This window comes from Phacochoerus africanus, chromosome 12, assembly GCF_016906955.1.
Source record: "Phacochoerus africanus isolate WHEZ1 chromosome 12, ROS_Pafr_v1, whole genome shotgun sequence".
In the NCBI taxonomy this organism is placed as follows: Eukaryota; Metazoa; Chordata; class Mammalia; order Artiodactyla; family Suidae; genus Phacochoerus; species Phacochoerus africanus.
The window spans coordinates 55,898,436-55,914,050 of NC_062555.1; the positions used below are offsets into that span (position 1 = coordinate 55,898,436).

The 15,615-nt window shown below is 41.0% G+C and overlaps 1 protein-coding gene across 5 annotated transcripts in view; it reads left to right on the plus strand.

Moving 5' to 3' along the window:
- ARHGAP21 (Rho GTPase activating protein 21) overlaps positions 1-15,615 on the plus strand; it is a 141,596-nt gene that overhangs the window by 49,262 nt on the left and 76,719 nt on the right. For all 5 annotated transcript variants that reach the window (XM_047755607.1, XM_047755609.1, XM_047755610.1 and 2 more), the window contains exons 3-4: positions 3,568-3,747; positions 6,899-6,923. In XM_047755607.1, the coding sequence (XP_047611563.1) occupies positions 3,568-3,747; positions 6,899-6,923 (205 nt within the window). The remainder of the gene's footprint in view (positions 1-3,567; positions 3,748-6,898; positions 6,924-15,615) is intronic.

A 15,615-nucleotide genomic window follows, 5' to 3' on the forward strand; every position in this document is an offset into this window, starting at 1 on the left:
TTCAAGTGTACAGAGTCTCCCTCGGTAGCTCAGAGTCTTGTTTGCTGTAGCTTTATCTGGAGTCTTGCAGTGTAAGTACCTCAGTTCTGTTCTTTTTCAAAGTTAGTTTTGCTATTTAGGTCTTTTTCATTTCAAAGTAAATTTTAGAAACAGCTTATCAACTTGTACACAAAAATCTCCTAGGGTTTTGATTGGGATTTCATGGAATGTGGATCAGTCTGGGGAGTTGACATTATAACAATACTGAATCTTCTGAACCACCAACATGGCATACCCTCTTTAGATAGTCTTTTTTTTTTTTTTTGTCTTTTTAGAGTTGCACCCGAGGCATATGGAGGTTCCCAGGTTAGGTGTTGAATTGGAGCTACAGCTGCTGGCCTACGTCAGAGCCACAGCAACCCGGAATCCAAGCCGCATCTGCGACCTATCTACACCATAGCTCATGGCAATGCCAGATCCTTAACCCAGTGAATAAGGCCAGGGATCGAACCCGCAACCTCACGGTTCATAGTCGGATTCGTCAGCCTCTGAGCCACGATGGGAACTCCTCTTTAGATATTCTTTAATCCCTCAGCAGTGCTTTGGAGTTCCACTTTATAGGTCTGACAAATCTGTTGTCACATTTATCCCAAAGTATTTCACTTTTTTTTTTTTGGTCTTTTTGCTATTTCTTGGGCCGCTCCCTCGGCATATGGAGGTTCCCAGGCTAGGGGTCCAATCGGAGCTGCAGCCACAGGCCTACGCCAGAGCCACAGCAACGTGGGATCCGAGCTGCGTCTGCAACCTACACCACAGCTCACAGCAACGCCGGATCTTTAACCCACTGAGCAAGGGCAGGGACCGAACCCGCAACCTCATGGTTCCTAGTCGGATTTGTTAACCACTGCGCCACGACGGGAACTCCAAGTATTTCACATTTTAAGTGGTATTTTAAAATTTTCAATTTCCAAGTGTATTGTCCATGTGTAGGTAGAAATGCTGTTCACTTTTAGATATTTATTATACTTCCAGAGTAACGTCCTGGCTCAGCGGAAATGAATATGACTGGCATCCATGAGAACTCAGTTTTCATCCCTGGCCTTGCTCAGTGGGTTAAGGATCTGGGTTGATGTGAGCAGTGGTGTAGGTCCAAGATGTGGCTCGGATCCTGCGTTGCTGTGGCTGTGGTGCAGGCCAGCAGCTATAGCTCCGATTCAACACCTAACCTGGGAACCTCCATATGCCTCGGTGCAACTCTAAAAAGACCAAAAAAAGAAAAAGGATAATACTTCCATTCCATTGACTAAGACTCAGCTACAACTTCTTCTGCTGCAAGTTTGGTGGCGAAATATTACTATCTAGCTGCCTTCCCAAATGGAAAAGAAAATGAAGTTGATGAATGGCTCACTAGTAATAGCCTAGGTATTGACTTACGATGAAAGTGTTCAGGATTTAGAAGTCTCTTGAAAAATTGCCTCCAGGAGAATTATTTAGGTTTAAACACCTTCTTCTAAAGTAAATCATTGTGGAAGAATAGGCATGATTCATTAGTGGAGTGTAATTTAAAATGTAATGGAATCAAGCATATTCAAGTATTTGTCATTGGATGAAGGTGACATTTCAAAACTGCTGAGGTGAACTTGGAGTTGTAATTGAATACAAAATCTGAGCAGCAAAGTAGACATGTTAAGTTTGAGGTGTCTGTTAGATTGGGGAGGTGTCTGGGCTAGAGATGCACACTGGGGAGATCACCACCCGCCAGAGTCGAGGTAGAAGGGTCCCTGGGCTGAGTCCCAGGTGCTCCTAAACTCACAAGTCAAGCAGATGACGCCACAGAGAGACTGAGCAGGAGGACCCCAGGGGTAGGAGGAAATTCAGATCAGTGTAGGAAGTCCCATGGAAACGTTTTTCAAGAAGGAAGTAATCCCTTACCCCCTGACAGGTCACGGAAGACGAGAGCTGAGAAGTGACCACTCCGTTCAGCGATGTAGAAGCCATTGTTGACCTTGACAAGAGCAGTTCCAGGGAATTATGGAGGCCAAAGTCTGATTTAAGGAGATTTACGAGATAAATGGGAGAGGAAGAATTGGAGATAGCAGCTGTAGACAACTTTCAAGGGGTTTTGCTCTGAAGATAAGCAGAACAACAAAGTGGAAGCTGGAGAGGGCTGTGGTCAAGAGAGAATTTCTGTCGGTGTTTTAAGATGAAAGAACTTAGGAAATGTACACACAGGGGATGGGAATGATGTAGCGAAGAGCAAACATATGATGCATGAGAGCCGGCGGGGGGGGGGGGGGGACTTGCTGGGACCATGTCTTGGTCTAGGAAGAGGAACGGGGTCTAGCACGTAAGTGGTGGGGCTGTGGGCCAATGGGAAGCTCAGCCATTGTCCGGAGGGAAAACCAGAGAGCGTGGTCCAGCTGCAGGGTGGATGGCTGGTCACTAAGTTCTCGTTTTCTTGCTTGCGTGGTTTTGTGCAATGAAAGCAGGGTTGTTAGCTACAAGTGAGGGTGGGGGAAGGGAAGAAACGGTCGTCTGGAATGAAGGGATGGGGAGAACCCTGTTAGCATGGCCAGACCACACTTAAGACTCTCCTGAGGTTGTTATTATTGTTGGTCTTTTGGGGGCCACACTCGGGGCATATGGAGGTTCCCAGGGTAGGGGGTGAATCGGGGCTGTAGCTACCCGCCTACACCACAGCCACAGCAGCACAGATCTGAGCCACGTCTGTGACCTACAGCACAGCTCCCGGCAACACCGGATTCTTAACCCACTGAGCGAGGCCAGGGATTGAACCCACAACCTCATGGTTACTAGTCAGGTTCGTTAACCACTGAGCCCCGAAGGGAACTCCCCATCGGGAACTTAGAGTGAAAGCAGTTGGCTTAATTTTTTGTTTTTCTGCATAAAAAATTCGACAGCCTGGATGCAGGTCCAGGGCAGACGATGTTGATTTGGGTTTTCTTAGGCAACTTTGAGGAAGTGAGAGAAAGGCAAAGGACTGAGTCGAAACTGGCTTAAGAGGGAAGTGAGGACAGGGGGCCGTGAGGGCCGGGGTGGTGGTGGTTAGGGGGGAGCAAAGAACTGGAAATTCAGAATATTAGAAGGGTTATCTATGTGGATACCGAGGTTGTGCTCAGAACCCAAAGCCTTATCTCTTACTTTGTAATATCCTTTGCTGCTGTTGGACTCATAACAGTTTTTTGTGTTCTTACTCGGCAAGAGTTTCCTGTCTCTTCTTTCATAGTTTCTATTTCCTAGTCCTTAGAGCTCTCTGAGATTTTCTTCGTGTTATCTTTCATTCCTTTTATTGCATTTAACATTTTAGCCATTATATTTCTCATTTTCAAGAGTTCTTTCTTGCTTCTGATTAACTTTTTATAGCCTCCCTTTCTAGTAGAAAAAAAGTTGAGTTTTTTGATCTTCTTTATGACTTGTTATACCACATATGCATCAGAATATGGTTCTTTTTCTCCACTGAGTTTCTGTCTGTGCCTCAGGTATTATATTTTTACACATATTTTTTTCCCCCAAGTGATGAAGTATATTGTGTCCTATAGTTAACTTTAAATCATCTTTTCACTTTAGGTATCAAAAAGTAAAGATGGAAAAGAACAGAGTGAAACTGTATCACCATCCGAAGATGAAACATTCTCCTGGCCAGGTCCCAAAACAGTTATGTTGAAAAGAACATCTCAAGGCTTCGGTTTCACATTGAGGCATTTTATTGTTTATCCCCCAGAGTCTGCAATTCAATTTTCATATAAGGTAAGAGAAGTAATTAAAGCAGAATGCAAGGCAATTCCTGTCTCCTTCTTGTCTTCTTCTCATCCTGCTTTCCTTCTGTCTTAAAAGAATTAGTTTGTATTTACACTGTTATTATATTTTTCCAAATTTTTAGGTATTTTTCTACTCTCTGAACCAAACACTTTAATCTCCTCTGAAAGATCATACTGATTATGAATTCCAAATCTTTTTTAAAAGAATGTCTAATTCTAAACTTGATTCTGTTTTTTCTAGTACATAGCTATTTTTCTAGCATCTAGAAGGGTGGTGAGTTTTCTGAGCAGACTATGCAGAGGAAATAGTTTGCTAAATATTTGGACAATTATAAAAAGTTACTGGAATTAGATGGATACTTTCAGTATCATTTAATATGATGGCAAGTCAGAGTTTAAAAACACAGCTTGTCACTAGACTGAATGACATGAATATGCTTCAGCATATAGTAATAGGGTCTAATAAGAGGTGGCATGGAATAATCATAATGGCAGCTGAAATACTGAGACTTGTTCCCTTCTCTTTACGGTTCTTTATGAGCATTATCTCACTTTATTTTTAGCCCCATGTAACAGATGTGGAAACTGGTCTGAGTCATATATGGAGTAAGTGGTGGACCAAGGATTTGAACTTGGCCAGTGTGAATGCCTAATGCTTAATCATTAGATAGCAGTGTAATGGACATAATGACATTCAGAAGACTTGGGAGACTTTGGCCCAGCCCCTTCACTTTTTTTTTTTTTTTTTGGCCTCGAGATTTCCATTCTAATTTGAGGGAATGGAGCTAGAAGATTAGAAAACACAAAATCCTCTAGTTCCCGTCATGGCTCAGTGGTTAACAAATCCGACTAGGAACCATGAGATTGCGGGTTCTATCCCTTGCCTTGCTCAGTGGGTTAAGGATCTGGCGTTGTCGTGAGCTCTGGTGTAGGTTGCAGACGCGGCTCGGATCCCGCGTTGCTGTGGCTCTGGTGTAGGCTGGTGGCTACAGCTCCGATTAGACCCCTAGCCTGGGAATCTCCATATGCCGTGGGAGCAGCCCTAGAAATGGCAAAAAGCCAAAAAAAAAAAGAAAAAGAAAAAAAAGAAAACACAAAATCCTTTCTAATTCTAAAACTCTTTGAATTTAGGGCTGTCTTTTAAAATGTAATGTCAAATTGTTTCTGGAGAGCACACTCTTTTTATTATCTTTGCTAAATATTTCTTTCCAGTAAGATGTCTTAATAAGCTTTTAAAAATACTGAAGAGTTTTAAAGAATTATGAATAATTGTTAGCTTTGGAATTAAAATGTACCAGTTTGGTGTTCCTGAAATATATAAAAGAGTTGAACTGAACTCCCTAAGAATCTACTTTATCTTAAATGCCTTAAATAGTATTACTTAGGTTTTAGGTCACTTAAGAGAGTAACTGAAAATTTTTAAGAGTCCCTTTCTTGGAGTTCCCATTGTGGCTCAGTGGTTTGGGAACCTGGCATAGTATCCATGAGGATGCGGGTTCCATCCCTGGCCTCCCTCCCTCAGGGTTAAAGATACAGTGTTGATGCAAGCTACAGCGTAAGGCACAGATGTGACTCAGATGCAACATTGCTGTGGCTGTGGTGTAGGCCTGCAGCTGCAGCTCCAATTCCATCCCTAGCCCAGGAACTTCCATATGCTGCAGGTGTAGCTGAAAAATAAATAATAAATAAGTCCCTTTCTTTAATTGCATATTAAAATTTTTTTTTTGTCTTTGTTCTTTAGTTTTGTTTTGAAGAAGAGCTCTGGGTCATGATGACATATATATAGTACAAATTTTTATGATAATTTTACCAAACACAGGTATAAAATGTTATTACTGGAAAATATCTCTAGAAATTGTAGTAGCGCCATGTAACTGTTAACAGGACAGTCTTTGCAGTCAAAAGAGCCTGGGTTTGAGTCCCTTCTCTGGTCCTTGTTAGCTCTGTGACCTTGGGTGAGTCTCCTAACAGACCGAGACAGCACCTTCCTTACAGGCGGTTGTGTTGATTAAGTGATAACAATGCGTGTAAAACAGGACAGGACTTGGCAGGCAGTAATTGCTCAGGAAACCTCAGCTATTAATGCTATTATTTAGCACAGGTTTCTTGAAAATAGGTCTCAGTCTTATAAATTTTATGTGGAAAATATAAATGAAATCTTTTCAATTATGAAAATATGTTCATTCTTTTCAAAGGAGTGTATAAAAATTAATTCTGTATAACTTTCAGAAAATGTGCAATTAATACAACAATGTCTTTCTTATAGTTACATGGCTAGCAACCTTGGCAGTTTCAGAAGAGAGCTTATAACCAGGAAAAAAAATATATATTTGAGCAGCCAAAATAAAGGTCAAAAATTATGTAACAAATTATCAGCCCTTCACTAGATGTGTTTTTCTTTCCATAGTACATTATAGTTTTCATTTGATAGAGGCTCAACAAATATTTGAATAAATGTATTTTTATGCTAGTTTTTCAAAGCTGCTTTTCTCATTTCCCACCTAGAGGTAGATAACATGCAGCAAGACAGCCTGGTAGCAGTGAGCTATAAAACTCAACATCGACTACAAGAAATTAAGTATATAGCAATTTGGAACCAATTTATACCAAGACAATTCTGGGTCCTGTAACAGCCCATCTAGGCATGTTTTTTTTGGCCGCACCCACCACATGCAGAAGTTCCTGGGCCGGGAATTGAACCCTCAACATAGCCGTGACCTGCACCACTCTAGTGACAACACAGGATTCTTAACTGCTAGGCCACCAAGGAATTCCTAAAGACACATTTTTTTTTTTTAAGATACAGCACATAAGTGATGACTGGCCTGGGCCCCTCTTCCAAAAACTAGGTTCATCTGTGCAGCTGCCTCCTCCTGGAAGCTCTCCTTGAATGTCTGTTTTAGACATCTTAGACTCAGTATGTCAGAAACTGAACTTCCAGGGTCCCCCTCGTAAGTTGGCTTTACCCACAACCTTCCTGCCACCATTTGTGAGAACCTGATTCTTCTGGCAAAAGGCACTGTTACAAGATTGCAGTTGGCACCTTTTGGGGAGAGCAGTTCGAATTGAATTGAGCCTTGCTGTGCCTTCACCAGTTATAAATATATTCATACATGAATATGTATTTTTTTATTTTGTAGGATGAAGAAAATGGGAACAGAGGAGGTATGTTATAAAAGTTTTAATTTTTCTCTGAATGTTTCTCTACCGCTTTTCTTCCGTTCTTTAAGTAAATGAAATACTATAGTTTTGGAGTCCATTTATATAACAGTCCTTCGATGTGAGAGCCATGAAAATTAAGTGTATTTACTGTAGCCTCCAAAATTTTCTGCTTTCCATTGTCTCCTCAGATGAACACGTAATGATTTTATCATCAGGTATGTATTATGTGAGGAAACGTCCTATGATTCTGAGAGAGGTAATTCTGAGATTTGTATTCAGTTGATAATCTTTTAAATTTAGTGATTTAAAAAAAATTTGGTGTGTGTTTTATCTGATTTATTCATTCAAATATTGAGAAGTAGAGTGTTTTGGTTCTTATATTGGTTTTACTCTTGATTTAAACATTATATTTAATGAACTTAAAGGGAAAATCAGCCTGAGGATAGGGTTATTTCTTAAAAACTGCCATTTTTTGGTTTTAATTTCATATGAACTTTAATAGTTAAAAGTTATACACATCCATTCTAAAAACTTATTTCTTGATAACTTTAGATGTTTTAAAGTGTAAAAATAGTGAAGTTTACATGTAGCTTTCATTCAGTTTCCATTAATATTAGAACATAGTTGCCGTGAGCTGTGGTGTAGGTCGTAGACGCAGCTCACGGCAACGTAGAACTATGGTTCAGTTAACAAAATTAAGACATGTAAGCTGCAGAATGTATTTGGATTTTGCCCCTTTGCTGTTCCCGAGTCCCGCATGGCATCCACTTGTCCTGTGACCTTGGTGCTTCTAGCCTGTGAGAGCGCCTCGGCCTTGGCTTGTCACTCACTGCCTTGATGCTTCCCAGCAGTACTGGTCAGTTGTTTTGTAGAATGTCCTTCAATTGGGTTTTGTTTTGACGTTATCATTAGTTTGAAGTTAGGCATTTTTTTTCAAGAATACCACATTTGCACGTGGTTTAAGTGTACTGTTAAGGTTTGGTTTTGATAAATACATAACTTGGAAAACTGCCATTTCCAATCACAACGTGATACCAAAGAGAACCCTTCCATCATTCTGTAAAGTTCCACCATGCAGCTTTGCTATTAAAACTTTGCTGGCCCTAGACAATCACTGATTTGCTTCCTGCCACAATGGATGAGTTTTGTCTCCTCTAGAATTTCTTAGAAACAGAATTATACAATGTATACTCTTGTATCTTTCATTTGGCATATTTTTGATATTCACCATATTGTACCTGTAGGTACTAATAATATTACCTTCTCTTTTTTTCTGAGTGGTTTTCCCTTGCAAGACCGTACCATAAATTGTTTATCTAGTCCTCTGTAGACGAACCTTTGTAATACCTATATCTGATTTGAGGTCTTAGAATAGTTAAAATGAGGGTTAAAATGAGAGGATAATGGTTTCTTTTAGCACCATCAAAAATAATCTGAGCGTGGGGGGGCGGGTGGGACCCTATTTTATAGTTGTTACCGTTGTGCAAGATGGGCCACTCCTGTGTCACCATCTGTCACACACCAGGCTCAGGATGGATTCCAAATGTTCCTTGGCCTTGGTGGGGAAGGGAAAGCTGACAAAACCTGTATCAACAAGAGAAAGATGTGGGTCCTTTATCTCCCCCTTATCCCACAGAATGAGGTCCCGATGCCCCACAACCTACCAGACACACAGCACCTAGAGGTTCACGCCTCCCATGTTTTAGTTTCCACTGGGAGGACGGTACTTCTAATAAATGTAGAAGGACTTGGTTGTAAAACTTGACTATGCAGATGGTTCTCTATCTGGCATAGCTCACTGAAGTGAGCAGATTTCGTTATATGCTTTGATTGGAGAGAACAGACTTAAACATTTGTAAGGGAAAACTTGAAGATCTAGATCTAACAGAAGGAGGTTTGGAGAGGCAGGATAAAGGGAGACTAAGGGGTGTCATCTGGGGAAAATTACTATTTAAATACTATTGTGTTTATTAATTTATATATATATGTATATATATATATTTTGCTTTTTAGGGCCACTCATACAGCATATGGAAGTTCCCAGTCTAGGTGTGGAATCAGAGCTGCAGTTGCTGGCCTACACCATAGCCACAGCAATGCTGGATCCAAACCTCATCTGCAACCTACACCACGGTTCACTGCAACCCCGGATACTTAACCCACCTAATGAAGCCAGGGATTGAACCGCTTTTTTTTTTTTTTTGTCTTTTGTCTTTTTTGTTGTTGTTGCTATTTCTTGGGCCGCTCCCTCGGCATATGGAGGTTCCCAGGCTAGGGGTCCAATCGGAGATGTAGCCACCGGCCTACCCCAGAGCCACAGCAATGTGGGATCCGAGCTGCGTCTGCAACCTACACCACAGCTCACGGCAACGCCGGATCCTTAACCCACTGAGCAAGGGCAGGGACCGAACCCGCAACCTCATGGTTCCTAGTCGGGTTCGTTAACCACTGCGCCACGACGGGAACTCCTGAACCGCATTTTTATGGATACTAGTTGGTTTCGTTACTGCTGAGCCACAACGGGAACTCCTATTAATTTATATTTAATCTTATTCAAAATAAGGGTTTGTAGTCACATGCGAAGATAAAAATGAGATTAAAAAGCTCATGGGGGGAGATGAATTTAAATGATATTCTGGAGGTTTTGTGTATACCTGAGTGCATATGTAGATTTTATACTTATCAAAGATGGGCTATAAATTTGCTTTTGAGCTTTTGCAGTGGCAAAAAAGAGGAAGGAAGGAGGGAGGGAAGATAATAACTTAAGGACACACATCATCCATAAATAAGCAACTTCCAGTTTGCACCGAAGTCTGAGACAGATTTCTCCTATGGTTCCTCCTAATGAAAAACAAAGAGTAACATAGCAGATAATATCCTCAATAGCATCCCTTTACGTGACTATTTTTTTAATACATCCTTCAATGTAAGCTGATTTCAAAACCCCATGGTCCAATTAATGTAAAGAGCTTCTCAACTGGGGACAGTTTTCTCCCTAGGGAACACATAGCAACGTCGGTAGATGTTTTTTATTGTCACATGTGGGGGATGGAGGGAGGATGTGCTGCTGGCACATAGGAGGGGGCAGTCAGAGATGCTGGCGGGAGTCCTGCAGTGCACAGGACAGCTCCCCTCCCCTCAACGAAGAATTATCTGGCCCCCAATATTAATAGTATCAGAGTTGAAAAACCTTGGATTATAGTGATAGGCACCAAAATGTTGTCCCAGGTGTACACGTCTCCAAGAGTCTGGCTTGATCTGGTGACGATACTCAGCCCATTTAGAAGAATAGATATTCAAGACTACATACCCAGTGTTTTTTTTTTTTTTTTTTGTCTTTTTGTCTTTTTGTCATTTCTTGGGCCGCTCCCGCGGCATATGGAGGTTCCCAGGCTAGGGGTTGAATCGGAGCTGTAGCCACCGGCCTACGCCAGAGCCACAGCAATGCGGGGTCCGAGCCGCGTCTGCGACCTACACCACAGCTCACGGCAACGCCGGATCGTTAACCCACTGAGCAAGGGCAGGGACCGAACCCGCAACCTCATGGTTCCTAGTCGGATTCGTTAACCACTGCACGCCACGACGGGAACTCCTTTTTTTTTTTTTTTTTTGTCTCCAGTGGTTTTTAATGATTATTATCCTTCAGAACAAACTTTTGATGTGAATTAGAGTTACCACTATAGTTGATGTTAACCATTCTCTTGGCATTGCATGTTGTCAATGAAGGAATAAAGATAAGCAGGACAAACATTACAGCTTAAGAAGAATAATATATTAATAACTACAAGAGAAACTAGAAAATAGCTTACAAGGTTTTAAAACATTAAATATTTGAAATGCAATAAACTTAGCATCAGGAATCTAACCAGATTGGGGAGAGAATAATTATAAGCTCAGTTAACAAACTACTTAATTTAAAGGACTAATAGGAGTTCCCATTGTGGCTCAGCGGTAACGAAGCCAACTAACATCCTTAAGGATGCAGGTTTGATCCCTGGCCTTGCAGTAGGTTAAGGATCCAGCATTTTCCGTGAGCCGTGGTATTGGTCTCAGACATGGCTTACATCAGGTGTTGTGCTGTGGTGTAGGCCAGCACTGCAGTTCAGTTTGACTCCTAGCTTGGGAGTCAAGCTAGGGTGCGGCCCTTAACAAAAAAATGAAAAAGACTAATAGAAGAATTAAAATAAACACAATCTAACTGGGAGTTCCCATTGTGGCAGAGACAAATCCGACTAGGATCCATGAGGATGCTGGTTTAGTCCCTGACCTCTCGAAGTCAGTTAAGGATCCTGAGTTGCTGTGAGCTGTGCTGTAGGTCACAGACGCAGCTCGGATCCTGCATGGCTGTGGCTGTGGTGGAGGCCAGAATATGTAGCTCTGATTCGACTCCTAGCCTGGGAACTTCCATATGCCGCAGGTGCAGCCCTAAGAAGCAAAAAACCCAAAATCCACAATATAACTAAGGCGGGTTTTTTTTTTTTTTTTGAAGTACAGTGTTTTCTATTTATTTTTTGAATAAATTTTATTGGAATATGGTTGACTTAGAAAGCTGTTAGTTTCAGGCATGCATCAGAGTATATCAGTGATACATTTACATATATCCATTCTTTTTCAGATTCTTTTCCCATGCAGGTTTACATAGTATTGAGTAGATTACCCTATGCTATACAATAGGTGCTTGTTACCTATTTTATTTATAATAGTGTGTATATGTCATCCCCGACCTCTAATTTATCCCCCGCTTCCCAACATTTCCCCTTTGGTAACCATGAATTTGGTTTCAAAATCTGAGTCTGTTTCCGTTTGGTAAGTTCTTTTGTGTCTTTTTTGTTAAGATTCCACGTATTAGTGATCTCATGTATTTGTCTTTCTCTGCCTTACTTCACTTGGTATGAGAATTTCTAGGTCCATTCATGTTGCTACAAGTGGCATTATTTCATTCTTTTTTGTGGATGAGTAATATTCCATTGTATATATGTGCCACATCTTCTTTATCCACTCCTCTAGATGGGCATAGGTTGCTTCCATGTCTTGGCTGTTGTACATAGCACTGCAGTGAACACTGGGGTGCAGGCATGTTCTTGAATTGAGGTTTTCTCTGGATAGATGCCCAGGAGTGGGATTGTTGGATCATATGGTAGTTCCATATTAAGCTTTTTGAGGCGTCTCCATACAGTTTTCCATAGTGACTGCACCAGGGTACATTCCTACCAACAGTGTAAGAGGGTTCTCTTTTCTCCACACCCTCTCCAACATTTATTGTTTGTAGACTTTTTTTTTTGTCTTGTTGTTGTTGTTGTTGTTGTTGCTTGTTTGTAGACTTTTTGATAATTCTGACTGGTGTGAGATGGTACCTCGTTGTTTTGATTTGCATTTCTCTAGTAATTAGTGATGTTGAGATCTTTTCATGTGGTTTTTTTTTTTTTTTTTTTTGCCATCTGTATGTCTTCTTTGTAGAAATGTCTATTTAGTTTCTTCTGCCCATTTTTTGATTGGGTTTTATTTTTTAAATATATTTAGCTGCATGAGTTGTTGGTATATTTTGGAGATTAATCCTTTGTTAGTCATTTCATTTGCAAATATTTTCTCCCATTCTGTGAGTTGCATTTTTGTTTTATTTATGGTTTCCTTTGCTGTTAAGTGTTTCATAGTATCTGGTCTTCTGTCTAGGTCTTTAATCCCTTTTGAGTTTATTTTTGTGCATGGTGTTAGAGTGTTCTAATTTCATTCTTTTACACGTAGCTGTCCAGTTTTCCCAGCATTACTTATTGAAGATAACTAAGGTTTTAACATAAGAGAAATGCAAATTCAAGCAGCTTAACTCCTGCGAAACAAGGTCCATCAAAGTAAGATTATAAAGTCCAGAACATCTGTATGTTTTCTTCCTAACAAGAAGAATATGAAAAGCTCTGCAAATGCCTAAAGAAATTATTTTATGATATACTTTTGGAATTTCTGTCATGGCTCAGTGGAAATGAATCTGACTAGCATCCATGAGGACGCAGATTCGATCCCTGGCCTTGCTCAGTGGGTTAAGGATCCAGCATTGTCACAAGCTGTGGTGTAGGTTGTGGAAGTGGCTCAGATTCTGAGTTGCTGTGGCTGTGGCGTGGGATGGCAGCTGTAATTCCGATTCAACCCCTAGCCTGGGAACTTCCATATGCTGTAGGTGCGGCCCTAAAGAGATAAATAAAATAAATTAAAAAATATGATATACTTTCAGCATACTTGGAAGGAGAACAGCTTGTTTTTTATTTTTTGAAGGGTGGTAGAAATTAACATATTATTGGGGACTTAATCTCTACCAGGAATCATAATATATGTTATTACCCTGTTTAAGCCTCACTGTAATGCTGAGAGGTGTGAGATAGGGTTCCCATTTTGTAGATGAGTAAACTGAGGCTGAGCAAGGTGGAGAGTAACTTGTCGCAGATCACACCGCTAAGTGACAGAACTGGACTTCGAAATCAGGCATGCACGGCTCTGAAATCCATCTCCTTTGTACTCTGCCATCTTACTTCTGTTGACTTAAAACAATAGCTTGACTTATGTAGCGTCAAGAATTAGGAGATAAATATAGGGTATATTTACGATGTTAGGAAATGAACTCTGTGAGATGTCTCTATGTTGAAGTTAAAAACAAGGAAACCTGTTCCATATTTGTGAAGACTTAAGGGCAAGGAATTCACACAAATGTCAGGGAAACACTAAGTTTAGAGCCCCCTGCCCCGCTCCCGACACCTTACAGGAGCAACCGTTGCTTGTTACTCAGTTCTGAACACGTGGCTGGCAGTGGATCTGGAAAGTTAAGTGCCTTTAAAGAGTTCCTGGAGTTCCCGTCGTGGCGCAGTGGTTAACGAATCCGACTAGGAACCATGAGGTTGCGGGTTCGGTCCCTGCCCTTGCTCAGTGGGTTAACGATCCGGCGTTGCCGTGAGCTGTGGTGTAGGTTGCAGATGCGGCTCGGATCCCACGTTGCTGTGGCTCTGGGGTAGGCCGGTGGCTACATCTCCGATTGGACCCCTAGCCTGGGAACCTCCATATGCCGCGGGAGCGGCCCAAGAAATGGCAAAAAGACAAAAATAAATAAAGAATTCCTCATGTGAGGTGTCCTTTTGCCCCCCCCCCCCCCCCCACCACCCCCGGCCAGGCTTGCTTTTGTCTTCCCAGTTGGCAGCAGGAGGCACAGGCTAACGTTTAGAACCCCTGATTCATTCCATTTCAATTCAACTGATCAGATCATCTATCAGAACATATTCTATGTGAAAAAATTTCTTTTGACTTGTGAGCAATTTTTTTTGGGGGGGTGGTCTTTGTTTTGTTTTTTGCTTTTCAGGGCCATACTTGTGGCATATGGCGCTTCCCAGGCTAGAGGTTGAATCAGAGCTACAGCTGCCAGCCTACACCACAGCCACTGCAATGCCAGATCCTTAACCCACTGAGTGGGGCCAGGGATCGAACCCTGCAACCTCTTGGTTCCTAGTCAGATTTGTTTCCGATGCACCACAACGGGAACTCTTTGTGAGCAATTATTTATAGATCCATTTTTAAAACACAAACTATTTAGAAAACAGACTTCATGTAATCTTTTGATTCAACTGAATGTTTAGATATTTATTTTACAGTCTCTTTTCCTTTTCTGATGTATTTTCAAGTGTACTGAGATTATGAAATTCTTTCATATGAGTTTTGTTTTAATGAAATGGAATCCCTGCCTCCAGTGTAATGACCCAAATCAGAGCCTAGAATCACTGGAGAGAAAATAATTGCCAGAATTTTATTCAAGCTCCTAAGAGATCCTACTGGTTGCCAAAATTTTGTTCAACAGTCTAAAGAAATTGTTTTGGTGTTTTTTCCTTTTGGCAACGTAGTGGAATCTCTTTTGCCACTTGATTTCTAACTATTCTCTTTACCCAACTTTTCCATTCTGTTATATATTATTTCTCTTATTTTATATGTGGGTGTACTCTCTTGTGTTTTAAAGATTTTTTTTTTTCCTCCTTAGTTAGTTTTTGGCACTATAATGCAGATATTGTTTACCAAAAAAAGGCCAGTAAGGTAGAAAAATATTTCTTGTTGATAATAATGCTGATGGATAATTGCTGTCTTGCTTACATCCTGTTATCCCTTAAATCACAAATTCATAAATAATCAAATTAAGAATAATTGAAGGTTGGGAGTTCCTATTGTGGCTGAGCAGAAATGAACCTGACTAATATCTGTGAGGATAGGGGTTCGATCCCTGACCCCACTCAGTGGGTTAAGGATCTGGCATTGCCATGAGCTGCAGCATAGGTCACACATGTGGCATTGCTGTGGCTATAGCATGTGTAGGCTGGCAGCTTTAGCTCTGATTTGACCCCTAGCCTGGGAACCTAAAAAAAAAAAAAAAAAAAGAATAATTGAAGGTTGGAGTTCCCAGTGTGGCGCAGTAGGTTAAGAATCTGACTGCAGTGGCTCTGGTCACTGTTGGAAGCATGGATTCAGTCCCTGGCTGGGAAATTTCTATATGCTAAGGATGTGGCCATTAAAAAGGAAAAAAAAAGAAAAATTGAAGGTTTGTAACTACCATTATTTCTAAAATGTGTATATTATTTTGTTAGGTGCTTTAATAACTTGGATTTCCACATTTGCGTTAAAGTTTATATTTAAGCGGGAGTTCCCTCCGTGGCTCAGCGGTTAACGAACCCAACTG